The 27609-nt window shown below is 42.4% G+C and overlaps 1 protein-coding gene across 12 annotated transcripts in view; it reads left to right on the forward strand.

Annotated features, from left to right (window-relative positions):
• The window catches only part of cadps2 (Ca++-dependent secretion activator 2), a 111125-nt gene extending 83921 nt beyond the window's left edge, over window positions 1–27204 (forward strand). For 11 of the 12 annotated variants that reach the window (XM_070907526.1, XM_070907532.1, XM_070907530.1 and 8 more), the window contains 8 exons: window positions 234–389; window positions 803–950; window positions 5708–5782; window positions 6454–6537; window positions 6727–6759; window positions 17092–17199; window positions 26064–26168; window positions 26804–27204. In XM_070907526.1, coding sequence (XP_070763627.1) covers window positions 234–389; window positions 803–950; window positions 5708–5782; window positions 6454–6537; window positions 6727–6759; window positions 17092–17199; window positions 26064–26168; window positions 26804–26974 — 880 coding nt within the window. In that variant the 3' untranslated portion in view covers window positions 26975–27204. Of the gene's footprint in view, window positions 1–233; window positions 390–802; window positions 951–3385; window positions 3401–5707; window positions 5783–6453; window positions 6538–6726; window positions 6760–17091; window positions 17200–26063; window positions 26169–26803 lie in introns of all 12 variants that reach the window. The other variant, XM_070907522.1, reaches the window with a different exon arrangement.
• The last annotated feature ends 405 nt before the right edge of the window (window positions 27205–27609 follow it).

The following is a 27609-nucleotide window of genomic DNA, read 5'->3' on the forward strand; positions in this document are numbered from 1 at the left end:
TTCTACCAAAAAACTGGTGGACGGTTTGGAAAACCCCCAGCACTAAATGACATGACTCATAGTTCAAACCATCAGTGTGGTCATTTTGAAAAAGAGTAGAGATCCTCACACTTGCTGCACATTCTACAAAGTTTCCAAAATAAGAGTTTAATGGAACAAATGAGCATCGTAGTAGATGTGTTGCTGTTGTATTTGTGATGTTCGGTTAATAACCCTCTCCGTCCTCCCTGCAGTAACGGCTCGGCCACCTCGGAGGATTTGTTCTGGAAGCTGGACGCTCTGCAGATGTTCGTGTTGGACCTCCATTGGCCGGAGCCTGAATTCGCCAAACACCTGGAGCAGAGACTCAAACTGATGGCCAGCGACATGATGGAGGCCTGCGTCAAGAGGTCAGACTGAGAGGTCGACACAGCTGGACCAGGACCTCTGGGTCCACATCTGTCTGGATCCCTCTCACTCTCCTCTCTTTATTTTTCTATTTTAGTTTTATTTTTGTACCACACACACACACACGAAACCCTTTTTTAATACTATGAAGATAGAATACAGCCCAGTAATACAAACAACAGACCGCAACAAGCTCAAGTACAAATCTGAGCAAACTCATTTCTAACCTGAAAACAGACTCTGACAACAAACCTTCTTCTGTGAAACTTTATGATGGTCTATGAGTTGTTGGAATAATACTTAATACTGAAATAATTGTATTTCTGTGGACTTTTTTTTATTAAGTTTTGTAGAAAAACAAAAAACGTCACAGTTTTACAGAAAATGAAACCTTTTTGTGTGTTTTCTCCCACAGAACAAAATCTGCATTTGATGCCAAAATGCAGAAAGCGACTAAGTCAACGGACTTCCGGCTGCCGCTGTCGGTCTGCACTATGTTCAACGTGCTGATGGACGCCAAGAAGCAGTGCTCCAAACTCTGCGTGCTGGACACCGGCCAGGAGGTAAGCGAACAGTCACACGGCCCGTTTATCCGTTTATGTTCCAATGTGACTTTTAGCCGAAGGTTTTACCCAAAGAGGAAAAGGAGCAGCGCCATCAGATTTCCAGCTGGATAAATACTGAATACACTGAAGGAAATCTCCATTCCAACGGTTTATTTCAACTTTTATTGAACCTAAAGTCTTAAAACAAGCAAACAAATCTGCCACTATGGGATTTTTTTTATTATTTATAATAATGTTTGAAAAATGTAAAAATATTTTTATAAATCTTTTCAGTTATTTCCATCACAACTCACATCACACGAAACACTAGCATGTCAGCATTATAAAGTCTGATCAAACAAGAAAGTGGTACGACACGAAACAGGCGGCGCTAGTAGCTTGTTGATGTAGTGACTGCTTGCGGGGGCAGTTGACGAGCTGCTGTGGCTGGCAAGCTAACTGGTAACATGCCAGGTAGCCGAGAGCTTGCTAGCAGAAGACTAACTTCAGAGCAGGCTGCATCTCTTTCGTGGAGCAGTTTAATCTCCAGTAAAACTGTATAGCGGCACAAAGCTAATAGGATAGCTTCCTCCATTTTGGAACATCTGGCTCTGTGTTCCCTCGCACTGTCAAGACAGTTTGCTATTGTTTGTTAGTGTTATTAGTCTTGGCTGAATATCAGAGTAAATCACTTAAGATGGATGGATGTTTGTATTTTTCAGTTTGCATCTCGTATCTCACCATCAGAGGCTCGTTCCTCACAGAGTGAAAGTGTGTCAGCTTCTAAAAGCCGTCTTTTATTTTCAGCCTCACGCTGAACAGGTCGAGTCAAACTGTCAGATCAGCCACTAAAACGTGACTGTTTCCCTCCAAACATCCAGCAGACGCGGAGTTCAGGTGTATTTGTGTTCACTTGAAACGGCCAAACGCTCGACATGAGCAGTTAAATGGATGACCGTGAAGCCTGTGTGAGGCGGCAGCCTTGGCGTCGCTGAGAGCGAAACCCTTGGCCGCCGGCAGTCTTGACAGAGCTAAGCTCGCTGTTCTCTTAACCTTCAGCTTCCTCTTTTCTTCAGCTTCCACCAAGCCGCTGTGGCCGCTCGAAAACATCGTCTGTCCATTTATTCCTTCTGACGCTCACTTAATACCTGCCTGCAGAGAGACACTCTATATGCCAGCGTTATGTACATTAACAGCATCCGCATACAGAAAGAAAAGAGTCAAAGTCTCAAAGACAAGAGAGGAAATAAAGGGGGTGCGGTCAAAAACACCATGCACGCTTCATCAAAAGGTACCTTTAATGCTCTGTTGGTAGATTTTCCATATAATTATTAGTTGATTAATCGATTAGTTGACACTCAAATACAACAGAAATACAAGCAGAATTTTACTGTTGTAGATGGTCGAGGTGGAGCTAACGTTTCATCTACAAGACATTGGTCTACTCAAGTACTCCAACATGATGTGGCCTCATTCAATATGGCCACCGATGCCTTTTCTCCTCGCTAATGTAAGACCACCATGTTTAGGTGCATTACCATCACAAGGAGACAACAAGAGGTCAGAAGTCAAAGGTTACAGCACCCAGAACATACAGTACATAGATCATGAGCCCACAAAGATAATGATTGTGGTGATATAACAACAGATTTAACATCTTGAATTGAGATGAAAACAAATAAGGAAGTTTAGAGTATTTTGTATCCGTCCACTTGAGAGGGACAAACTGATTTCATGAAGTCCTTCTGGGTTTCCAAACTCAACACATCCTCCGTTTGACATTGTGTCATATTAAATGTTTAATTCAGTTTGTCAGGCTGAACTTTCATTCAGCTCAAAAACTGCCTCTGAATAACCTTGATGATTAAATGTTCAGTGTGTGTTTTGACGTGGTTTTGTCCAAATCGTTCTCAGGAGTTTTCAAAAGGAGAAAAGCTTTTACAACTCGTCCGCTTTCTGCTGGTTTTTACATGTTTTTACAGCCGACACCTTTAATAAATTAGGACCCACAGAGACTGAATAACGCGATAACGTTTGGTTCTTTAACTCAAATTCTGACAATTAAGCTTTCTTATTCAATGGCACAACAAAACGTCTCTCTGTCTGTCTGCTGGACAACATGACTCATGATGAAATGTTTGATTCAAGGTCAAAACTATGATGGAGATAAAAAAGGTGTAAAAACTACAGAAAAACTTCAACTTAAACAAACATTAGCGGAAAGGTCGTTGATATTTCAGGATTACTTCTGTGGCCAAAGAGGAAAGTCCTGAGTTGTACGTCCTTAACTCTCGTACAGGTTTTACTTTAATGTTTCAACAGAAAAATGTTTTTCAATGTCACTGATGTGTTAAACTGTGATTAGCTGACTGTGTTTGCCCTCTTTTCCTTGTCTCGCGTCCTCCCCCGCCCCTCATGTCCATGTGTCCTGCACGTCATTGTTTGAATCCCAGCTTGACAAACAATGGGTAAGTCCCTCCATCGCCTCATCACCTTTTTTTTCCCTCTTACAATTCTCCACACAAGCTCCACCTGAAAAAATGTTTCTAACTCCATGTGAATAAAAGATCCCAAATCATCAATTAAACATAAGTTTGGAGGTTATCAGTTAATTTCAGTTTCCGTGGAACCTCTGTATGTAAAAGTTGAGCCTTTTCAATGCCAGTGGTGTCCACTCGACTGCATGTTTTCTAGCTTTCTTTCCTCTGGCCACACCTGAAGAGCTCCTGATTGGCTGAACGCACCTGATCCAGCTAATCAGGCGTAGATAAAGCAGAGACAATAGAAAACATGCAGTGCTGGGCCTCTCCAGCATCATATCATTGGCATCAGTGAAAAATATGTTTTCAGATTATTTGAAAGGGACTCTGGGGGGGTTAAGAAAGTCTCAGACCTCCATAAACTTCTTCTTCTTTGCTTCTTTTCTTCTTCTTCTTGGTGGTGAATTATTGGAGGCTGTTGTTGGTGGTTGGTTATCAAACAGGAAGTAGACCCGATGTTATGTTTCATATTTGGAGATGACGTCTGGGATGATTTTCTACTAATATTAATATATTATACTAATATTGCAGTCATTCTTTTATTTCTGGGAGAGGTGTTTCAATCACTGCCTCAATTTAAACATGTGCTGTACCGTTTGAATTCATCAGATTTCTTTCTATGTGGCCTTAAATCTAAAAAAAATAAAGAGCAGACACTCTCTTTATTATCCATGAAGATGGTTCAGCTGATGCACATTCATGTTCACTTGCCAGTTGGTTCTGTGAATGAGGCTTCCTGACCTCTGACCCCTGACCAGCAGTCTGAAGGGTCTTGGTGTGATGTGTCGGTCTGAAATTGGTCCAAACCTTTTTGGGGCTCGTTTTCTGCCTCGAGTCTTCAAGTCTTCTGCAGCGAAGCACTTGGCCACATCCGACGCCTCAACGACAAATTCTCTCTTCTTCTTCTTCTTCTTTATCGCTCGTTTTTTGGGGGGGAAATGGTGTCCAGATTTTATGTCATGACGTGGGGAATTCAGCTGGCAGCCTGCGAAGAATCTGCACTTGACAATTTAATCCCGGCAAGAAACCCTCTGCTGGATTAATGAACTCTGCTTTTATATTCCCCTGTTAAACTGGAGTGATCAGCTGAAATCGGTGAAAATGAGATGAAATTCAGTCTGTTGTCGTCTTGCCGAGGTCAGTTAAATAGTGTCGGGGGCCTCGTGTTGAAAATGTGACCCGGTTCAGCATCTAAAACACATCACGGAGCTGAAGTAACAGCAGCGGCTGCAGCTCAACGACCAGATAAATGTTTTTAAAACCAATAATTGTTCTTTTCAGTTTTTGCTGCGCACATGGCAAAGACCAAAAAAATTTCTCCTGCTCCTCTCTGCTTTTTATGGCTGCTTTTGTGGAAATAAAGAAGGCAAAAGCAGCAATGTTAATTGAGGTAAGAAGAGAAAAAAAGAAAAGCTCTCAAGATTTGCCGAAAAGCTTCGGCGCGCTGAAAGAGAGCTGCCATTTTACGGACTTCTGGAGGGAAAAAAACAAAATTAGGGCTGGCGGCGGTGACCTCCCTGGACCCACAATTTGTCAGCGATCCGTGTGCTTTGTTGATTGAAATTTTTAATTTGGGTGTTCTTTAGACGGCCAGTGAAAGGGCATTGTCGCCAAGAGATGAACTCCCCTGCTGCTGCTGCCATTCAGCCCCCAGCCCCAGCCTTTTTTTTCTCTCCTTCCTTCAAGGGAAAAGGTGCCATGAATATGTTTTAGGGGGGGGGCCAAACGAGACATGAAATGGCGGATTAATTGAATCTTGTGTGAGCCTTTGGTCCTCGCAGCTGGACCGGTGCTTTAGAGAAATACAAGGCTGCTCTAATTGTAGGGAGACGCACAAAAAGTATCCTTCAGATTCCTTCGCTTTTCCAGCGTGGACGGGAATGTCAGTCAGCCGCATAATGGTCCTATTAGCTGCTTAACTCAGCGGCGCTCCATGGATGGGAAGGTTTTTCACGCCTCGCCGTGTCGGGAGGGGTGTGTGTGTGACTGTGTGTGTGTGTGTGTGTGTGTGTGTGTGAGAACTTGATGTTCATACAGAGTGTTGTAGGTTTTTCTTTCTGTCTTTTACAGCACAGACAATACTGTTGTTCTGTATCAGGGAGGCAAGGAGTCATTTTTGGCCTTTGTGTCCCGTCAGTTTTCTGAAAATAACAAAATATTGCTCTTTGTCCGCCTGCCATGTCTCACCCAACCCCTCCTCCCCCCCTCACACCCCCCACCCCACCCCACCTGCAGCAACAGTACCACTCCAAAATCGATGTTCTGATTGACGAGGCGTTCAAAGAAATGATTTCCTCCCTCGTCTCAAAGGTAAATCCCTTTTTATCCTCCGATAAAATCCTCTCACTGGCTGTTTACTCTTCTTTTCTTTATTATGCATTTCCCTCCACATTTTATATATTCTTCATTTTCATATTCCTTTTTACAGATGGGGGGAGTGGGGTTGTCATTTACTCATTATTTATTCTTTGGATTAAATTTAGATTATAGTTTTTTCTGTCTTTTTGTGGAGGGGGAAGTTAAACTGAACTCGTGCTAGAAATGATGATGGATTTAACACTTTTTAATTCAGATTTTATTTTCTAATTTGTTTTGTTACTTATATTTACTTTATTGTCCTCATTTATTTTTGTTTATTTGAGGGGGTTTGATCCATTTAAGTGCTTATTTTTTACCCTTTGTAATTTCAAAATGTTTTATTTTTTCATTATTTTATTATTATAATTTTATCATAATTGTTTTTTTTTAAATGTTAGATGGTAACATGATGGATTTATTCACTTTTTATTTACTTATTTACTATATACTATTTATTCTTCCATTTATTATCATGATTATTTTGATCTTGCTTGTAACCATGATGGTGTCATCTACCATTGCAGTGAGAATATTTCAACCTGTTTTCAATAAAAAAAAAATGTTTCAAGGTATTTTAAAAGCAAGACTGAATGATGGGTCCCCCCCCCCCCCCCTGTTTGCAGTTTGCCGCTGTTTTAGACTGCGTCCTCTCCAAGCTCTCAAGATACGATGAAGGGACATTCTTCTCTTCAATCCTCTCTTTCACAGTGAGTAGCCATGTTTTTGTTCCTGGAAACAGAGAGCGCCGATCTGTTTCTTTCACTGCTCACACAGGCAACCTGTTATTTGCTGGAAACCAGATCTTCCCAGCTGAACTTCAGTGTCATTCTTCTTCTTCTTCTTCTTCTTCTTCTTCTTCTCCTCCCTCCCCCTGCCTCCTGCCTCCTCCCTGAAAGGTGAAAGCAGCTGCCAAATATGTGGAAGTCCCTGTGAGTCCGTCGATCTGCCTGCTGTTTTATTATTCACCCTGTCTGTCACAGTCGGTTTCCGTATTTGTGTTTCCATCCGCATTCAGACAGTCGGAGCTTCTGGTGGAAAATAAAGCAGCAGCCTGGAAATGCAAAGTGGCCGCCCTTTGCATTCAGCCTCAGTCATGTGCTTGTTGGGTTTTTTTTTTTTTTTTTTTGTCATCTTACGGTTCTAAACGTGTGTGAAAGATAAAGAGGGTTTTTATTCCATCTGCAGCTCCAAAGCCAAAGATCACACAACAAGCCTAATTAATTGCACCCTTGTCCTTGGAGATGTGTTTTGCTGAAGTGTCGGTTTGTGGGCGGCGGCGTTGGGGTGTCGAGTGGTTAATGAACGACGGTGGCGTGGCAAAGATCAGAGACTGCGGCGAGCGAGCGGGAGGAGGAGACGACGACGACGTGTACGACGCAGGAGTTAAAGTGTCGAGGTGATGAGGTGTTAACGTTTGGCAGCGTTCAAGGCGTGAAGGAGAGGGAGGTTTAATCTCCAGCATTACATCTCACGACGATAAGGCGACCCCTCATTTTCTAAAGTGATTAACAGCTCAAAATTAACAAAGTACAATTCCTCTGTGATTTGGGTTTTGCATGTTTTACATTTTCCATTTCTTTAATATGAGTTTTGGCAGTTATTAAAAGGATCCACTGGGATTTAAGATATTTAAAATCAGTTGGGTTTTTTTTTCAAAACCTCTCAGGATTTCACCCAAAATGAAAATTAATACATGAAAAAGGAGTAGCTAGACTGTAATTAAATGTTTTTGACCACTCGAATAAAAATAAATCTCCTATTGAATGTGACAAAACAAATTGATGCAGTCATTAGATAATTTCACTTCTTCCAATGGTGGCATTTTATTTGATTGCTTAATGATTTCTAATATAATCTGCAGTGGGCGCACCACATCTCAGCTTCACCTGCCCTCTTTGTCAAATTAAGATGCGTATCCAGTATCCCATTTACATCCAATGCCAATGTTCAATGTGGCAATGCAGGAGGTAGTGCGTTCTTTATGTAGAGAGGAGGAAAGTACAGGTGTGGAGGTTGGGGTGGAGTTTGGGGTGGTGGATGAGCTCGTATCACAGCCGACATGCGAGAGGCCAGATTTCACGTCCTGTCACAGACCTGCGACTAGCATTCTGGTTTTGTTTCGTTTTTCTCTGTAACGACAACCTTTCATTAACCTTAAAGGAATAGTTTTGCTTTCTTACTGAGAGTTACATGAGAAGATTGATACCACACACACACACGTTTGTATGCTAAATATGAAGCTACTGAGAGCAGCCAGTTAGCTTAGCACAAAGACTAGAAACAGGGGGAAACAGCTAGCCAGCTAACCTCTAAAGCTCATTTATTATCATATTTTATCTAAAAAAAAAACAAAGTGTAAAAATTTAAATTTGGGTTTGTGTGGTGTACCATTTCTTTGCTGGGACCAGTTCTTGGATTCTCCGCTGGTTGCCTTGCAACTGGTCCCGTTTTTTACACCTAACAGCGTGTCTACACAGGAGGTATCTCAGCTGCATTTTTCAGTCGCAGGTCTCACGCGTGTCTGACAGACAGTCACGCTGCATTTTTATGCTTTAAGTCTATTTTCTTCTGTTTTATGTACATAACTACAGTGATTATGTGGGATGGCTAAACTAAACTGAGCGCTGCTGCTGCTGCTCTGCTAGCGTGCTGCTCGTGCTACACCTGCTCATGCTAACACTGGAGACCGCTGTTCGTTCCCCTTTTCCAAGCGACATTTCCTTTTAAATCGTGATCACGTCGGTCCTTAACCTTAACCAAGTGGTTATTACTGTAACTGTGAACATGGAGGTCCCCTAACATAAACAAAGTAGTAATTTTAGCTCAAACCAGGACGTTTCCCTAAACCTAACCACGTCGTTTTTGTACCTAAACCTAAACAAACATTAACCATAGCAGTTGTCAGATCCTAAAACTGATTGATTTGGTTTTTGGAAGGCACAGACAAACAATGACGTCCTGCCAATCAGCCGCAAACGCTTTGCATCATTTTAAAGGAGGATTTTGTTGTCTAATTTGGAGGATTTGTCTCAGAACAAGGAGTGAAATCATTATAAGCTATGATTTACATTTTCTTCATTCCATCATCCGTGTCATTTGTCCCCTGAACATTTTCTCTTTGGACTTCTTTGATATAATATAGACTGAGAAGCCTGTAACGCTCACTGCATTCTTTAGTTTGTATTTTACACGTTGCATTTGATAAAAAAACACGCCTGAAACACAGCTGTGAGAACGTCCTACACTGAGTCAATGAACAGCTGAGATAAAGAGCAGCACAACAACCTCATCTAACCTTCTTAATCCTCTGCCCCGCCGCGGTACATCCCACCTATCCCATCATGCTCTCTGGTTCCCGTCCAGACTTCCTCCTCAGGTGCCTCCTCCCCTGAAATTATAATGTAACCGCTACCTTGGCCTTTTGGTCTTTTGTGTGGAGGGAACCTGACGCAGGTAAGCCTCTTTTCCAGGTGGGATGAAGACCAGGGGGGCAGGGCCTCTGAGCGCTCCGCCCCCCCCCCCCCCCCCCCCCCCCCCACACACACACACACACACACACACACCTTGTCACGAAAACATGAAGCTTTCACCCTCGAGTGTTTACATTATGGAGACTTTCTACTTTCCTTTCTCTGTATTTCAGAGGGCAATACTTTTTATCGCATTTCTACATTCATACAACTTTTTAGGAAATTTGACATGTTTCAGTTTGAACTTTAGTCATTCCACCCGGACAAGCCTTTCTGTCTTTCTTCTCTTCTCTTCTCGCCCTTAAAACATAAAAAGTCCCGTTGCTATAACCTCCCTGTGCTCATCAAGGTCATCATCACGATGCAGGTTCCTCATTTTCATCATCATTTTTAGATTTTATCAGCTTTAGTCATTTATCATTAATTTTGTGCGTCAGCCAAACTACAAAGTTTTGCCATCGCCATTTTCGACTGTTTTGATATTTATGAAGTGAACAAAAGGTCTAATAGAGTGGATAGTGTCATTTTGGTGTTTTAAAAAAAATGATGGTGATGATAAAACAGTGTTAACGCTAACGTGCACATTGTTTTCCTGCTCCGTACGTCGTAGCTAGATAGCAGTCGAGTATTGACAGACGGCTAACGATAGCAGATAGTAAACAACAGTCTGAATCCTTCAGTTATACTTTTAATCTCGTCACATTAATAATAACCTGAGTGGGATCTCTGGAGCATTCAAGGCTGAGCAGCAGCTTGTCAGCCTATAAAACCATAAGGTTAGCTAACGAAACGCTAGCTCAGCAGTGGAGACTGTCATTTAGATTATAGTTAGTTAGTTAATTAGTCTTATATATCTTCAGCTCTGACTGACTATTTTTGACAGTAATTGTGAAGTAATTTTAAGTATCTATATCAAGTAGATGTTATCATTATTATCACCATAATTATAAGCTAATTGATCTAGTTATGTGGTCATATGATTTTATGTTTTCCGTAAGATTCTCATTTCTTTAGTTTGACTGAAAATGGCATTACTTATCATTTTAATGTTATGTTGTCGCTCTCACCTGGTGTACAGGTGTACAGATTTCACAATATTATTTATTGTCTCCTTGGATTGGACAGTGATCCCTCAGAAGAGTCCCAGTGGGCGTATCTGGCTTCCATCTGGATCTAATATTACTGCTACTGTAATACTTCCTTTACTTTAACTTAATTAAAACTTTCAATACTCTGCCATTATTTGTAGTGAAGTATTGTAATGTTACAGCACTGATACTGTAAAGTGTTGCAGTCTTTCAGCGTGTTTCTCACACTGACTCACGCATGTTCAGCAGGTCTGACGTGCTCTCGTCTGTACAGCCAAGATACCAGTGACTGACACACATGCCCATATCAAACATATGCACGCTGGCAAAGCAGGAACGTAAACATTGGGAGAGTGATCATCATCACTGGCTCTTCACCATCTTTAACACAACGCAGTCCTGCAGGGCCGCTCCAAACGTTTCTGGGGCTCGAAGCTCCCAGAAATATTTGAAAATATATGAACTAACTCTTGTCAGGGGCGTTCTGGAGGTCTGAGGGTTCGAGACATTGAAAACAATTTGAAATCACGTATGGGCACATGGTTTTCAACTATTCACTAAATATCGTGAAAAAATGACATTTGACTATGAGTGAAGTATATAAAAGTAGTAATAAAATTAATATTGAAATATACATTTCCTGGGTTTTTACATACTTGAAATATTGACAAAAAACATTTAAAAAGCAGGTGCTTAAACAATGAAAAAAAATAAAAATTATTGATTTACTCATCAATTAACTGATCAGCAGAAAATTTACAAATTAACATTTTGCATAATCGTTCAATTAATCGTCCAAAAATACCAAACATTATCTGGTTCTTGTTTCTCAGACGATCTGCTGCTTTTCTTAATGTGATATGATTATAAATGTAATCTTGTAGGGGCTTTTTCGTCGTACAAGAGAAGCAATATGTGAGCAGTCACTTCGGACTGCGGAGAGACTTATGAGGATTAATGAATCCATCTTTGGTTGCAGCTGAAGTTTGAATCTTTGTTGGTGCATTTAACAAACACTGACGGTGGTCACACAGTGGAGAATTTTAGCACCGTAAACACAGTTATTTTAAATTGACATGTAAACACATATTTGTACACACACAACGTGCACCTGGTATAAATGAAATGAATCCAGGGCAGGAAACAAGGCCGGTAGCGGTGTGTAATTACCTGGCATTTCACCACCCTCTTACCGCTCCTCCTACTCCCCCACTAACCGCTCATTATCAACGGCCCCCCCCCCCACACACTACAAATCCTCTACCCCTCCCTGTCTGTATCTGAACAGGAACACCACTTAATTTTACACTCTCAATTTTATTTTGTTGTCAAATGTTGACGAGCAACCAGGCGGCCATTATCCCGGCGCGGAGGGGATTACTGGTGTTTGGCTACAAGTGAAGAAACAGTGAAGGAGACAAAACAGACAGAGAGGGCAGAGCGTGACAAGAGCGCTGAGCTGCTTGTATGTGTTTTGTGTTTTGTTTTTTTTTTCTTTCGGTCTTTCTTTCCTCTCGTGTTAAAGTCTTAATCTCGGTGGCTGGAACTGTGCCGGCGTGTCCGATCTGTCATGCTGCTTTGTCACCTCGTCAGAACAAGAGAAAAGAGAGGTAAATGATTGAGACTAAGCCTTAAGGGGAAGGGGGGGGGGGGTGATGTCTCAAATGACAACAAGGGCAGTAATATGTTGCCAGTGACACACACACGCACTCATCTTGAATGTTGTAGCGCAGATTTTTCTCTCCCTTTGACCCTCTCCACACTCGTGCAGATTACTTACTGTGTTGTTCCCTCCATCCACATTATACTATAAAGTATGTGGACACCTGAACATTATCCCCTTATGTGATGAACAAGTGATTCCAAAACCACTGGCATTAATCTGCCGCTGTAACAGCCGCCACTCTTCTGGTTTCAGTCTTTCCGCCGGATGTTGGATCCTGGCTGCAGGGATTTTGCTCCCATTCAGGGGCACAAGAGACACATTAGTGAGGTCCAACACTGATGCTGGTTGATCAGGTCTGGCTCGTAGTCGCCTGTCCAGTTCATCCCGGAGGCGTTAGGTGGTGTTGAGGTCAGGGCACAAACTGTTGCCACAACGCTGGAAGCACACTGTTGTTTAAAATGTAATTGTATGATGTAGCATTAAGATTTCCCTTCATTGGAACCAAGGAACAGTAGAGTTACATGTCTACTGAGTACGGAGTATCCAGTCTTCTTGGACTCTCTTGTAGGGTCCTGGAGAGGACACTTCCTGGACACTCTGTACTCCACTGGGGGACTTGAAATCTGGAAGAGGGTGCTTTGGAGAAACTGCCTGCCCCATCTACAAAGTGGTACTTGGCCTCCTGTGCGAGTCATGGACTGTCCGTAACAAACATCACGATCAGTCCACAGGTAGTTCATAAGTTTCCCGAGTGAAAGAACATATTAAGCCAAAGATGACTGAATTTGTGTTCTTGTATCTGCGGCTATATCTCCACTGGTCACCACCCGGTGATGAGCTGAATCAGGTGGTTGGGGAGGCCAGTGGACAAATCCAGGCCCCGTGACGTTGGGACGTGGGGATAAAATCAGAGGATAGAATCGGAGTGGAGCATTTTCAAAGCCTCCATTGTGGACTTCACTGGTGGACACAAATGGTGCAGTCGTGGTGAAGGAGGAAACAACAAGATAATAACACCAGTCTCTCAGATTATCTGCACTCATCGCTCAATAATGATGTTGGCGGAGAATCAACGTCGTCAACGCCCCACTGCACGCTTTACTTCTGGGGAGGGGGGGGGGGGGGGGTTAGTGTGGATGGAAAATGTTCTGAAAATGATGCCAGTTTTGAAAAGTATCTGCATTAATGTGGACATGACCTGGAAGTGTCTGCTGGAACAGATCAGAGACAACATGACAAGTGCTGTAACGCACCCAGTAAAACGCACGTGGTTCGCTCAGTCAACATTTCTAATCGTCATTCGACAACGATCCTCGATCTGCCAGACTCTCATCTCTCCGCTCACTCCGGAGGATTATGGGGATTCTGACAGGCCTGTCAATCACTGGGTCTGACCCCTCCTCTCTCTGGTTGAACATAACACTCATCCAACCCCTCCTTTTCCGACACACATCCCCTTGCAGCCATGTGACCCCACTTTAACCCCTGATATCTGTCAGGCGGTCTGTCTGCATCACAGCCGAGCGTCGCTGATCTCAGCCTGTCACTCGCAAAAACATTTGACTTGACAACTATCAGAGAGGTTACACTATCTGCTGCGGAAACGGAGAAAAAAAAAAGCAGGGAATCCTCACATTGGAGCCGCTGCATGATGTTTTCACTCGAATTATGACTTGAACAATTAATTGATCATCAAAAAAGGTGGCAGTTAATTTTCTGTCTGTCAGCTAATTGATGAATCAACTCATTATTTCAGCTCTACTCCGTTGGGTGTGTGGGCGGACGTTTTCACAGATGGAAGTACGCACCGACTTCATGGACCTTTGCAGACGTTGGCAAATGACAGTATTTATGTCGAGCATTCCCTCGCAGACATTCACGACTACGGGGAAATGAAAAGTGAAAATTGAGCTTCGGAGAACAGTTCGGGTTCGGTTATTTGCTCCAATGTACCAAAGATGAGACTTAAGAATCAAACTGTCCTTGTGAACAAATGAACTGAGTCATCTCCATCGCAAGATGTCACACCTGCGTTGGTGAAATGGCACTGAGAGCGGGAGCTGCCAAATTGAGGCACTTTGATGCTGTTTGTGACGGATGTGACTTTAAGCAATGGAGATGACTGTCGAGATCCACTTCTTTCTTTTTTTCCTCCAACGTTAGCATGTGACAGTTTGCGTTTCTTTTGTGTTGTCTTTGATTGAAAGGTTACAATCCCAAATTTATAATCAGTCTCCAACCTGCCTTTAGCCTTTAAGTGAAGCCAAAAGGTTTCTGGGTTTCTTGAGGCTCCATTTCCTTGTTTTTCCACGGGGGACCTGACGTGCCACGCTCAGCAGTGCTGTGGCAGAACAACAACCCCCCTGGGGCCGACACATGCCGGCTCAAAGAAAACGGGTGTGAAAGATGTCAAAGCAATTACAATAAGCATTACAGTTGTAATCTCCCCTGACAACAGGGAGTGTGAATGAACAGGGCTTTACCCACTTCTCCTGCCTCTGGCCTCTCCACGCCGAACTAACCGCTGCTTCCACAGCAGTTCATGTTTCCTCCGGTGTAACAGCTCCAGCAGCTTTTTTGTTAGTCCCGACACGGAGAAGGTAGATTATTATTTTTCTTCTTTTCACCCAGGAAGCAGCAGGTGTTGCTGAACATTTGTTCCCTGTATTGGGGTGTAAACCAGTTAGGAAAACACTCATGAAACATGAACAGAGTCTGGCAGGTGTCATCATTGCTTCACATTATTGATTCTGTGCTAAATATACATTTGTATTCTCATAATTTTGTAATTTACAGCACTACTGATTTTTGACCGCGCGAGTAGTAGTGCTTTGAAGGGTGGGGCGTGCTTCAAACAAGCTAGTTTATAGCTGCTCCAAATCACCACACTGGAAATGTGAGGTGAAAAGCCGGCCGTCATAGCGAGCAGGGATGATGATGATGATGATGATGTGGATACAAATGTGGGTAACGACGCACACCTTCAGGCTCTCCTTGAAGACATTCATGGTGTCGCACTTGGTTGTTCACATTGAAAGTAACAGAAATAGTTTTCTTCGAGAAGTTCAAACCCTGGCTAATCTCATACGCACACCTGATCAATCACTGCGTAAAGTGGGCGTGATCGTCTGTTTCAGAAACGTACAAAAGTTGGACGCAGCCCATTTCCAACTTCAGAACGGTGGAGGGAAATTTCAGACGCTCTTCTGCCATCCGACAAACACTTCATTTTAAGCACAGTGATGCCTTGATTGCATACAACTACCTCCTGGTGAACCTGGTCAGTTAACATATCCCTTAAATGACCGCGGATGATTTATCAGTTAATTCAATAACAAAAAAACAATTAATTGACTGTTGGGTGGACAAAACGCGATATTTCAAGATGTCGCCTTGGCCTTCAGGATATTCTGATGGGCATTTGTCACTATTTTCTGATGTTTAATTAATAAATAATGAACCAGTCAAAGTCAAAAAAGAAAATGGCAGCAGAGTTGCAGCTCCGCATAGTTGTGTACACTCAACAATAAGTAATTATAAGCAATTAGTGTGTTGTGCAGCTGTGAAAGAAATTTAGTCTTTCATTATTTCAGTAATTATCTGCAAATATGTTCCTCTTGAATTTACACGTACTTTCATACAGAGTTAATTTTGATGGGATGTGCAGGTAGTAACACCGGCTTTAAAGTTTCCTGCTGTGCAGCTGCTGGTTCAGATCTCTGGACCCTTTTTATTCCACTTCAAGTACTGAGCCACACAACGATAACTCAACATTGCGCGTTGCTAAAAAAAAAGTATATCCACATATCTCAATCATAATCAAACTTTAAAAAGTGTGGAAGAGACCAGCGTTGTGAAAGGTGATAGCGCTACTCATTTTTGGGAAATAATAAAGGAATTTAAGGGGGTGGATTGTGAATTTGAGGCAACAATTTAATAAACTGTGGGAACAAAAAAAATGTTGATTATCATTTGTAGTGTGACAGCAAAACATTCCCCACCGAGACACACACCAGACTTCATAAAAATGTAAATTCTTGGTTGAGGAACGATCCTTTTCAACTGAGGTGAAAATAAGAACAGGAATTAATCACAAAATGAACTTGAACTGGAACGTGAACTGCAACAGTAAATAAGACAAAGTGAAATGAGATAAAATTGCCTCGGTAATTGTTATTGCAGGTCAGTGGAGCCACAATAAGACCCTGAAGTCATGTTTTGTTCTCTCAGTTTAGCTGAATAAACTGCATGCAGCGGTGTGTCATGTTTTACTCTTTTACTGCTGTCCTGTCTGCAGCAGAGAGGACAGACCGTCTTCATCAGGCTGAGGAACATGAGACATAGTTTTACAGTCGGTTCCATGTGGAGTATAAAGAAAGAAAACTGCATTGTTGCTGCGCACCACTCTAGCTCTATATGTCCACGGTGAAACTGGGGTCCTTCAGTGTATTTATTACATTCACAACATTTGTACAATTTGAGTGGCTGCCTGTGGAGATCACACTTTGGTAAACGTGCCAGAGAAAAAAAAACCATGGTGACTTGCGTCTCTCGGAGTCGTGTTAAAAAGGAATGGAAGTCAAAAACACCCCAAAGAACGCTGCCGGTGTGGATAGCTCTTTAATCCTGCCTACAAAGCTCTGATTGGCCAATTATTTGTGATGTGGGCGGGTCTGGCAGCCAGGCTAGAAATATGTCCCACTTCAGAAAGATTTACAGATGCTAGCAGAACAGAGGCACAAGCTCACGGGCCAGCTTTCTGTGCTTTGTCGTATGTTTTTCCTGTTGACATTATTATTCGGGGGGTCTGTTCCATGTCACTATAATTATATCATCGTGTACAGCCAGCAGGCTGTCTGCTGATTGGCTTCCTGCTGTAGTGTAACATCAGCATGGATGAAGTGAAATGTGCACCACGGTCACATTTTCAACACCAGGCTCAAACTGCTTGCTGTGAATATCTGATATCATGCTCTGTCATCATCTATCATATCATATATATACATATCAGGTCTGTCTGTGTCCTCTCTCCTGCAGAAACCAGGGATGGATCTGGCCGACACCTACATCACCTTCGTACGGCAGAACCAGGACATCCTCCGAGACCGCATCAACGACGAGCTGAACGTCGAGAAGGTGTTTGATGTGAGTGCTGGTTCTTGTTTTAAAAGACAATTTGAGTTTATTGCAACTTATTTTTTGTAGTTTTGTCCATCACTTCTATCAGTAATAACACGGTACTCACCAAGTCAATAACTGAGATCTGCAACCACGCTGATGAAGGTCAAACTGAAAGTGAACACACCTGAAATGGAATGAATGGAAGGAAAACTGTGAGCACCCAAACACAATAAGTTTGCCTGGTCAAAGTTGTCTGTAAACTGCGATGGATGTTTGAAACGGACACCTTTCATGCAGAAGACACGCATATGACACAGGTCTATCGATGCACGACAGCTGTCACAGGTTAATCTCTTAGTCTTCGTCCAAATTTAACGTAAGATTCCAGAAAATCGGCAGAAGAAAATGCGAATGAATCCACAGTCGGTTCTTCTCCAGTTGGATGCCATTAAACCAGATGAAAAGAACCGAATGAGATGATGGAATTAATAGCTTGCCAGTCAAACCTGAAACAAACAGAACGTGAAGATAAAAAAATATGGCATCCACGTTTGTTTCATGTGTTAATTTGAACTCTCCGTATCGGTCCACACAGACTTTTGTCTTTTCAGTGGAAATATCAAAAGTTTGACAAAAGTCGGGAATCTCAAAGCTTGAACGACATAAAATAGAACATGAGGCCTGTCACTTTTTCAAAAAGTCAAATTAAATGGATTCAGCCCATATAGGGTAACATAACACCCCCAGCAATGTCCTTCCAGCGGTGGTCAGACAGCGTCTCACCCTTCAGTATAGTTTTTATATTTCCTCGTGTGGCGTCGTCCTCCTCCCAAAATGCCAATGGGCAGCATGTCCTTGCGCATAAATCTTGCAATTTTTTTATCAGTGAGTCCTGAGGATGAGTGTGGCGAAAAGATGAGGTTGTACAGTTGTTGCATTCGTTTCCGGTGCCTCTGCCGCCTCTCTTGGGAGGCAAGCTAGCCTTACCCCTGTCCGTTATACTGACAACTACGTGTAGAACCCAAAATACAGCTTCTCAGACGCTTTGGTGTCATGATTATCTGATCAGCACGGCTTTGCTCACCAGTGTCTTTGTTTACTGGTTGGTCAACAGGGCATTTTTAGAACGCCCTCTGTTGGACCACAAGGCAAACGGTCTGTTGCGCTTATAGACTGTGGATTTTCAATTCAAACACGTCATTACAGTTCAAGTATTTTAACTGTTCCACCGTTCGAATGAAAGTCAGAATTTCAAATAAAAAGTGACGAACCTGCAGAGCACGCCTGTGCTTTACACACATGTACAGGACACATGAGAAAAGCAGTTGTAATCTCCGAGGCCCAAATACGCAGGAAGCTGCACAAATACAACATGTTGAAAACTGTGGATAAGACAGGGAAGGCAAGAAGGAGGTCAAAATAACATATATCAGAAATAACAACTGGTAAGGAAAAGGTGTTTTAAAAAGTATTTAAAAAACAGACAGTCAGCCTTACATGCAAAATACAAATGTTACTTTTTGGATGCTATTAAAAAAACTGCCAATGAAATCACCTTGATTTCTCCTTGACTTCAAATGTGACATGACGGCAGGATTAAAACATGCTTTCAGGAGACGTGACGCATCGGCCATGACCTGCTAATGAAATATTTAGCACCGTGCTTTTGTGTGTCAAAAAAAAAAAAAAGCAAAGTGGAACGAGGTTAATGTGAGTGGAAACGGTAGCAGTCGTGGTGTCCCTCCGTCAGCCGGCTGTTGGCTCTCCTGCAGTGGATCTGACATAAAAACGTAATATCGCTCGACAATTGATTCTCCGGGCAGGTTCACCTACGAACTGAGTTCACGGCCACATCGGACAAAACCACGCTGACTTTTCTGCTACCGTGAAATATTGTCACCACTGGAGTTCGATGTGAATCCAAACGGACCACAGTTTCTATGCTGTGGAACTACAGACCTTCTTACTCAAGGGAGAGATTTTGGTGGAGTTTCACTTTAAGTGACGTGTAACCGATACTTAATGTTTATGGTTTCCTGACGAGCAGCGTCTTGTGTTTGACATCATAATGTGAACTCATGAGATCTACCTGCGGCAGGTAAACGGCGAACGGAGACGGGTTTAGCTTCCTGGTCTCAACCCTGAACGTTAAGTGTTTTAACGCGATTAAAAGAGCGACTGATGGAAAACTTTGTGGTTACCGCCTCATCGTTCCACACAGATCTGATCTGTCGTTGCCTGCCGCTAATTTTCGTCTCTTAAGTGGAAGCTCGAGTGACTTTTTTTCTTTTTATCGATACACCAATCAAAAGTTTCTGTTGCAATATTTCAACTTTTTGTGGATGGAAACGCACTTATTTATGGACATTTGACAATACGGTTTTATTGTGTCATATCTTTTCTTAAGGTACGCAGTAAATGCTTGTATGAAAGCACTCTTGGCTAATAAAAACCTTTACCGATCGAACTCACAGTCAGGTGTTTATACTGTTGGTGTGAGGTTTGATTCTCCAGTTTCAGAGCAGCAGCAGGTCGCTTTGAGGCTGAAAACACCGACTGCTTCTGTTGACCTGTTTATCACTTAGGAAGCACCGAGAGCTGTCGGCTCGCTCTGCAGGAGTTGTGAACACACCTCCACCTTATCCATCCATCTACCCATCCCTCCATCCCACGCTGTCCGTTTTCCTCGCCGACTGCCCCCCCTCCCTCCACGATTCAGATTTATAAGAATATTTTAGCGCCAAGTTGCCAAACACGCCTCAGCTCGCCGCCGCGAGTCAGCGCAGCGGACATGGCAGCTCAGACCCTCGTACACATTAGCAGCACGAAGCCGAGTGATGGATTTCTGCCACCCGCCGCCTCCTCTGAGGGTTCGGAGTATTGTGGCTGAGGCTCGAGCTGCTCTGTGTGTGTGTGTGTGTGTGTGTGTGTTTAAAAGAGTATGTGTGGGGGTGGGGGGTGGGGGTGGGGGGTAAGGAGAATGAGTCTAATGGAGCTCAGAAGCGCCCAGTCATGCGCCAAGGAGGAGGTGACGGCGGGGCCTCAAAGTGTGTTCGTTTAGCCATTCAACATGTACCACGCACACACACACACACACACACACACACACACACACACACACACACATACTGTTTGTGTGTATAACAAAGAAAGTAAACCCTGTGTTCATGCAGCAGCATCAGGCCTCCTGCCAGGAACGTTATGGGTTTGCAATTGTCTTGTTTACGTGCATCTGGGCGAGTCAAAGTCAAATTCATTCACGGCGCCTTTTCTTTAAACAGTCGGATACAAAGACGAAGAAAGAGGCTGTTAAAGCGAGCGGCGTGACGAGAAGCAGGACGTGGATGTGGTGCATCGGCTGTAAATGCGTTCCTGATTTCTGTTCTGCGTGTGCATGCTCACGTGTGCCTGTCCGTCCATTTGTCTACAAGTACTCACCAGGGAACGTCTTTGTGTGGATAAGGAGTGTAATACATGCCCTCACACACACACACACACACACCTCTATCCTCTTCACACTAGTCACCTTAATGAAGCAGCTGATTAGGACGAACCTGCACGCTGTAGTCATTTAATCTCAGATTCAGCCTGCAAGAATGAATTTATTTTTAAAACAAGATCAAATATTTAAACCCTTTTGTCTTGTTGCAGTTTCCGTGTCAGCATCTTGCCACAAGACAAAAACACAAAATGCAAATAATTTAATCCTCCTTTTGAGAAAAATCACATTTTAGGAGCTCAGAGACGAAACCTCAGCGCACGGTAACGTTTAAGGGCGTTCTTTTAGTTTTAGTACAGTGCATTTTTATCTGTTGCAGTTTTAAGGAATTTTCTAGAAATGAAAGTCTGTTATTTTTGATCTAAGAACATTTTAATTTGAACAAAATTACAACCTTTTAAAGGTGCCAAAGCCAGAATATGTGTCAAATGTTTACATCAGTACTGTGACACCATCAGGGACGCACAATCCATTCTTCATGTAGATATTGTTTCTGACAGGACTAATGCAGACCCACAATGCCGCGCAGACCACCCTCCACCCTCCCTCCCCCACGTATTCTCTCCATCTGTTTTCACTCTCGTCCTCTAATCAGCTCAATTAAGGAGCGTCTTCGTACTCAATTTCCACGACAGTTAACACGGCTTGCGAGGCGCCCATCAGGCAGCTGATTAGCCACTCTGAGGAGACTCGCCTCCCAGAGACTCAAATAAGTGTTTCACTGAGCGGGTGAAGGGAGGGAGGAGGAGGAGGAGGAGGAGGAGGAGGAGGAGAAAGAAGGAAATCAGAAGAAATCACCACTGGAGCAGCAAATACCATCCAGTAATTTCAACATCCTCAAGCATCTGTTAACCCAGAGTGTGAGGCAGTCGTCAGAGAGCTGATTAGCATACAACTCGAATTCCTGCATAAAAATATTTAGTGTGGAGAGTGAGAGGAGGAGGAGGAAATGATGAAGGATGAGAAAACGGACACTGTGGCTAAAACTGGCCTCTTGAGTCTTGAGTAAAAAATGTTTTACTCATCTGGAAGATTCACGTCTCCACTTCATCAATGTCCAGAGACGAGAAGAAAAAGGAGAGACACTCCCGTCTTATTTACCAGCATCGATGCACGTCCACTCTCCATTAAAGTGCCAATTTGTCTGCTGTGGGCTTCGAGCAACATTTGACACACCTCAAATTCACCAAATGGCCGGTGTGTGTTGCACTCGAGTCTTTGTTCACCGTTCTGTTGGGCAGCAGCAAACCTTATTTTAGACACCTAGGGAAAAAAAATCAATATCAGTTTAAGTGTACGCTATATTGAGATTATTCTCACCACCTTACCTTGCCGTCAGACAGCACGACATTTTCTCAACAGTGGAACGCACGTTTTCCTACGTATGTCACAGATCAGCTGTTTGTGTTATGGAAGACACAACAAATACAGGAAATACCCATGTAACCCTCTCTTCACTGATAACCCTTCAAAGAGAGTAATAAGACCTCCACCACACAGAAACACACACACACACATACATAACTGATCTTAAAGGGAGTAGAAAGTGTATTTATACAAGCTTATTCATTTGCACTTCCAAAAAATGTACCTTAAACATATATTTGTTTTTCTTTCAACAAAACATGTACAAGAACCTCAGTTCTCAATAAACCTCCTTATTTTAGTCTGTTTCAGTGTCCCTTCAATAAAAACTGATGGTTGGGCCCAACAAAAAACAAAAATAGATAAACTCTGAGATCTCGGAAAAAAAAGAGCAAGATTACCTTGACTAGGCTCCTACCACCCCTCAGGAAGGCTGTCCCAAGCTGCAATGATGGTCCAACCAGCAGTGAGGACAATGGTCGACAGAAAATAGTCCCTCAAAAAAAAAAACAGCCTGCACACAAGTGAGCAGAACAGTCAATATATAGTCAATTTTCACAGTTTCAGTACCTATAATATTTCTTACTTTGACATAGAGGGCATTAACAATAACAAACATTTCAGTAACAACTCTCTTTTTTCCTCCTTTGAAGTTATAAAATAACACACATTTTGGCCCATTACATCTTCCAACACACACGTTAACTTTAATAAACACATATTGCCTACGCGTGCTTAACTAGCCGTGCACGTTGCACTTAGTTTAGCCACCATTAGGCAACAAGTGCGAGCGGCTAAATAGCACAGCGACACACACTGTGCTTCGCGTGCATCAACATATTTCAGTTTCATCCTGACTGGTTTTGGTTTAGCTTAATTCTTTGAGTAAAATGTCGCTAGCAAAGTAAAATAAAATTCAAATACACCATACAGATGTGCGGGGTAAAACCGAACTTACACGCTGCGCTATTTTACTAACGGTGCATTCAGGGGATGCGTGTAAATTTGTCTACTAAAAATAACCTGGGTTACACCTACATACCTTTTATGAACCAGAGTACACAGAAGAAGAACTTTTGCAGATGGAGAGAGAGAAGGAAAACTTCTGTGGAAACTGGAGACCAAGAAAGAGCTCAAGCTGCCTCTTGGTGCAGATATGTAAACTGTAAGCCCATGCCCTTGGGCCCCGGAGAGCTGGTTGTTAAGTTGTTTCATTTATTTCTAAGTGCCTGGATACAGCAGTACTCTTCAGCAAGTGTCTATCTGGCTTTACATAATCCTCTTCAGAAAAATGACAGCGACACCGTCGTACCCTGAACCTCTGCACTTGGATAGATCAAGTCCATTGTCCTCTACAGCTGCAACTATATTCTTGGCAAGTTCATGGCTGACGAATCGGACGAATGACTCCTTGAATTTCACGTTACTGGCGACACTGCGAGCGTCTCTCCCATCGAGTTGCAGTTTACATCCATGTCTATCCAGACCATAGACTGTATATAAAGATGGACGACATGACAGTGCCCCAAAAGTGAATGGGACATGGTCCAAACTAAAAAAATCAAAGTACACGTCAAATACATTTTCTCCCAAAGATGTTTTTTTGTCATTTTAGCTAGTTCTTATCAGCTAATGTTTGTTCAAGTGTTCGTTTTTCTGATGTTTGGTTTTAATTAGTTATTTGATGCTATAAAAACGTTGGGAAACGTCATGATTGACAGCTGAGATTGACTGTAATATACATTATTGAACTGATTAATGAAGGATTATCATAGATGTATTTGGCTAAACAGGTAGGTTGATTACTATGTAAAGATGGATTCTTATAGAGTATAGTTACACAAAATGTGCTTTTGTTTTCTCCTGGCATTTTTAGAAGCAAAGCCTGTTTCTGCTAAGAAAACAACGGCAAACCGAATTTGGTACTTTTAATTTGGCGCGTGTTTATACGACAAAATGTTGGAAGTTAGATTCTGTTTCAAAAGCATTAAGGAAAAGAAGCTGAATTTGTGACCAACATGTTATGTGTTTATTCTCTCTGGAGAGAAAATAAATGAAATCAGAGCTGGTGATTCAATTGAATCGTCATTTGTAAGTTTCACTTTCACTTTCTTGCATTAATTGACATTTCTTGAAAAACTGCTTCATTACTTACATAATTACAAGGAGCCAGTGTGAAGGAGGTTAGAGGTCGCTCCCACAGTAGATGCAATCAAATATTTGCACGGCCATCGAATGATCACTTTTGTCAAGTACATGAAATAACCTTTGCACTGTTTTTCTCTCTTAAATTGGAAGGTAATGCCAGTTCTTGTCAGTGTGAAATTAACTCTGCCAGCGGCTCTTAAAGCAGATCTGAATATTACGGGTCATTGCTGTGTCACAGCAATTTCTCTGAGCATTCTTGTTTAACTGGTAACTGAATAAAGCCACCCGATGTGTGCATTTTACCAGCAGGGAGTTGAATGCTGCTGTAAGTGAGGATCGCTCCTCAGGTGAGAAAAGGTGCGTTTGATTTCCCTGCAGCTGTGGCCTGGTGGCAGAAGGTGTGAAGGAAGAGCGTTTAATGAAAATTACAAAGACGGAAGGTCAAAGCAGACCTGTGAAGTCTTTCCTTGGCATGCAGCATTCAGGAGTTTTCCTGTAATTGGTGCCTTTGAATAACTAAATGTTTTACCGTCTTTGAGTTTTGCCCTTTTGATGCTGAACATCCTTTGACCTTGTCAGCGTGACTGAAGCGAGCCGTTTCAGAAGCTATCAACAAGCAAACGGCGATCATCTGAACTCCTCTGGAGGCGAACACACAGGAATGACAACCATGAACCGTCCTTGCGCAAAGAGCAGCTGTAACGCCTTTAACATAATGTCGTTTTTATGTTATGTTCTTTTTAAGGATATTTCAGCCTGTGAAAAGAAAAAAACGCAGCACTGAGTTTAAAGATGCTCCTTGCCGTGTTTCCTCTTGGTTTTCTGACTTCAAAAACAGCTTGATGATGCTTTCAGGAGGATGAATGAAGCTACTTTCAGCTGGTTTCTGTAAAGAATATGCTCTGGTGGTCTGAGGTCACGTCCTCCACACTAGAAATGAGCCTTGCATGCAGCGCTTGAAGTGGAAAAAAATAAGTGCCCGTACTCCCCTTATTCACATGTCGGCATGTGTATCAGCCAGTATCAGCAAATCATGAAGTATTCAATTCTGAATTTCTATAGTTTATAGTAATTCATTTCTTAATTCCTAGAGTATTTGTGTCATTGTCTGACCTTCTTTGTGCCCTTTTGGAGCCAGGCCTACGTTATTGTAAGGTTAATGCAACATTAAACAGGGCCGTTATGAATCGCTCAGAGAATCTGATATGGAGAGGGCAGAAAATAGTACGCAAGAAAAAGTAAAATGTAGAAGTGCGTACCAGCGAGTACCAGCGAGTACCGGCCCACTTCGAGTACTGCTTACATGTATGATTCAATATCCTTTTTAATTTTTCCACTTTAAAGGGTACGTTTAATCGTATATGTGTTCAAGATTTTGTTTTAATTTGTCTCATTGTGAAACTCAAAGAGTGTTGAAACCAAAGCTTAAGTGTGTTGCCAATAGTCCAATAGATGTATTGAAGTGAATAGGACAAACCCCCAACTTCTCTCTACAAATACAAAGTACAAGTGCTGTTGTGAAAGAGTTTATGGTTTCAGTAGATCATTTCACTTCCCCCACTGTGAGTTTTGGTGGCAATATGAGAATGATTAAAGCCATTTTGTGTTAAAGGAAAACATATATCACAACTTGGGTTTTATTTACATAGTTTGGGCCATTTGTTCTATCGGTTATGACTGTGCTCGCCAAATTAAAAGCCGAGATCTGGGAACGCTGTGACATCCCTAAAAAGAAGTCCAATCGGTCAAGAAACACGAGCAGTCAAATGATCAGGAAGCAGGAAGTTGGTCTGTAAACTGTGATGGACTGATAGTTTGGGTATTTTACCGTTATATTATTCGTCTATCCTTTTTTGCTTGTTCTTGTTTCTTGCAGCAATGGTACACCGGCTCCACGAAGGCGGTGTGTGTTTGGCTGACAGACAGACTGGACCTGCAGCTCCACATGTACCAGCTGAAAACACTCATCAAGATTGTGAAGGTAAGTAAATTTAAAACATTTATGAGAGAAAAACTGTTTTTTATATAAGGACTATGTTTGTCATCCTGAGTGGCAGCTTTCTTCTACCTACCAGACACAAAGTCTCCTTTTCTTTGCTGTTTGAAAAGAGCGGCAGAGAGTGAGCTTGAGACAAGCTAAACCGAAAAAAAAAGCATCTTGAATGTGCCGTATTCATTTAAAAACAGTCAGAACTTACGTCGAAGGAAAAGAAGAAAGAGTAAAGACAAATCAAACCATGCTGAAGTGTCCTTGAAAGCAGCAGCAGCAGCAGCGGTGTGAAGAGGCGGCGAGACATGAAGAGAAAACTGCTCAACTGTGCGTTGTTGCTTCTGCTCGCTGCTTTTGTCTTTTCATAGTTTGCTAATGTACAGAGACATGGGAGTTTAACTTGAAAGCAACGAGACAAGGAATTATAATGGCTTTTGACTAAAGGTAAAAACCCCTCAAGCTGCCTTCCCAGTCCGACACATAAAAGACTCGTCCTTGAGCCTCAATCTCACCGCTTTTGTCCAAACGGCAGTCGCCTCCTCCCGCTTGCTGCATTCCTAAGATGCTCTCTGTTTTTCCCTTCTCCCTTTACCTATCTGCACCCCTCCACCCTCCCACCTCAACAGAAGACCTACCGTGACTTCAGGCTGCAGGGCGTCCTGGACGGCACACTGAACAACAAGAGCTACGAGACCGTATTCAACCGGCTGACGGTGGAGGAAGCCACAGCGGCTGTCAAGGCGGGCGACGGCCTGCAGGGTATCAGCATGAGAGACAGCGATGAGGAGGACGATTAAATATACACTCATCATACCTTCACACACCCTGTTACTACTTGAGCCTCATCCTCTCTAACAGATCAGGATGTTCAGTCACAGTTAATGATAATGTGTCCTCCACTGAACTCCACTTCACAAAAAACTAAGGCTGAAGCTGAATATTTTGAAATGAGATTGCGGAGAATGAACAGAAATAGATAACTGGCTGCTCAGCAAAACAGCTGCGCTATATTATTAACAGCAGGAACAGGTAATACAAACATTATATAGCGAGCCAACAACGTTTAGCTCACTCGTTGTCTACAAACTCGTCGCTAAATATAAACTAAATATAAACTGGAACTACTGTTGACTACTATAATTTAATCATAATGAATAGAGATAGATACCTGGCACCTGGGCAACATAGCCATGCTGTTATCAACAAGTTATGCTAACGTTAGCTAGCCATGATGACTCTACATGATGAACTCCAATTCACTTAATAGTACACCATTAATACAAAAAGAGATTACAACTTAATCTACAGTCAATAAATATATCTTTTAATTAGACTGGAGAAGAAAAACAAACACTGGCTGTCGGCCAATTAGCCATGATGTTCTCAACAGCTAGGTAAGCTATGCTAATGGTAGCTAGCTAGTAACGTTGTT

The sequence above is a fragment of the Enoplosus armatus genome, chromosome 6 (genome assembly GCF_043641665.1).
Source record: "Enoplosus armatus isolate fEnoArm2 chromosome 6, fEnoArm2.hap1, whole genome shotgun sequence".
In the NCBI taxonomy this organism is placed as follows: domain Eukaryota; kingdom Metazoa; phylum Chordata; class Actinopteri; order Centrarchiformes; family Enoplosidae; genus Enoplosus; species Enoplosus armatus.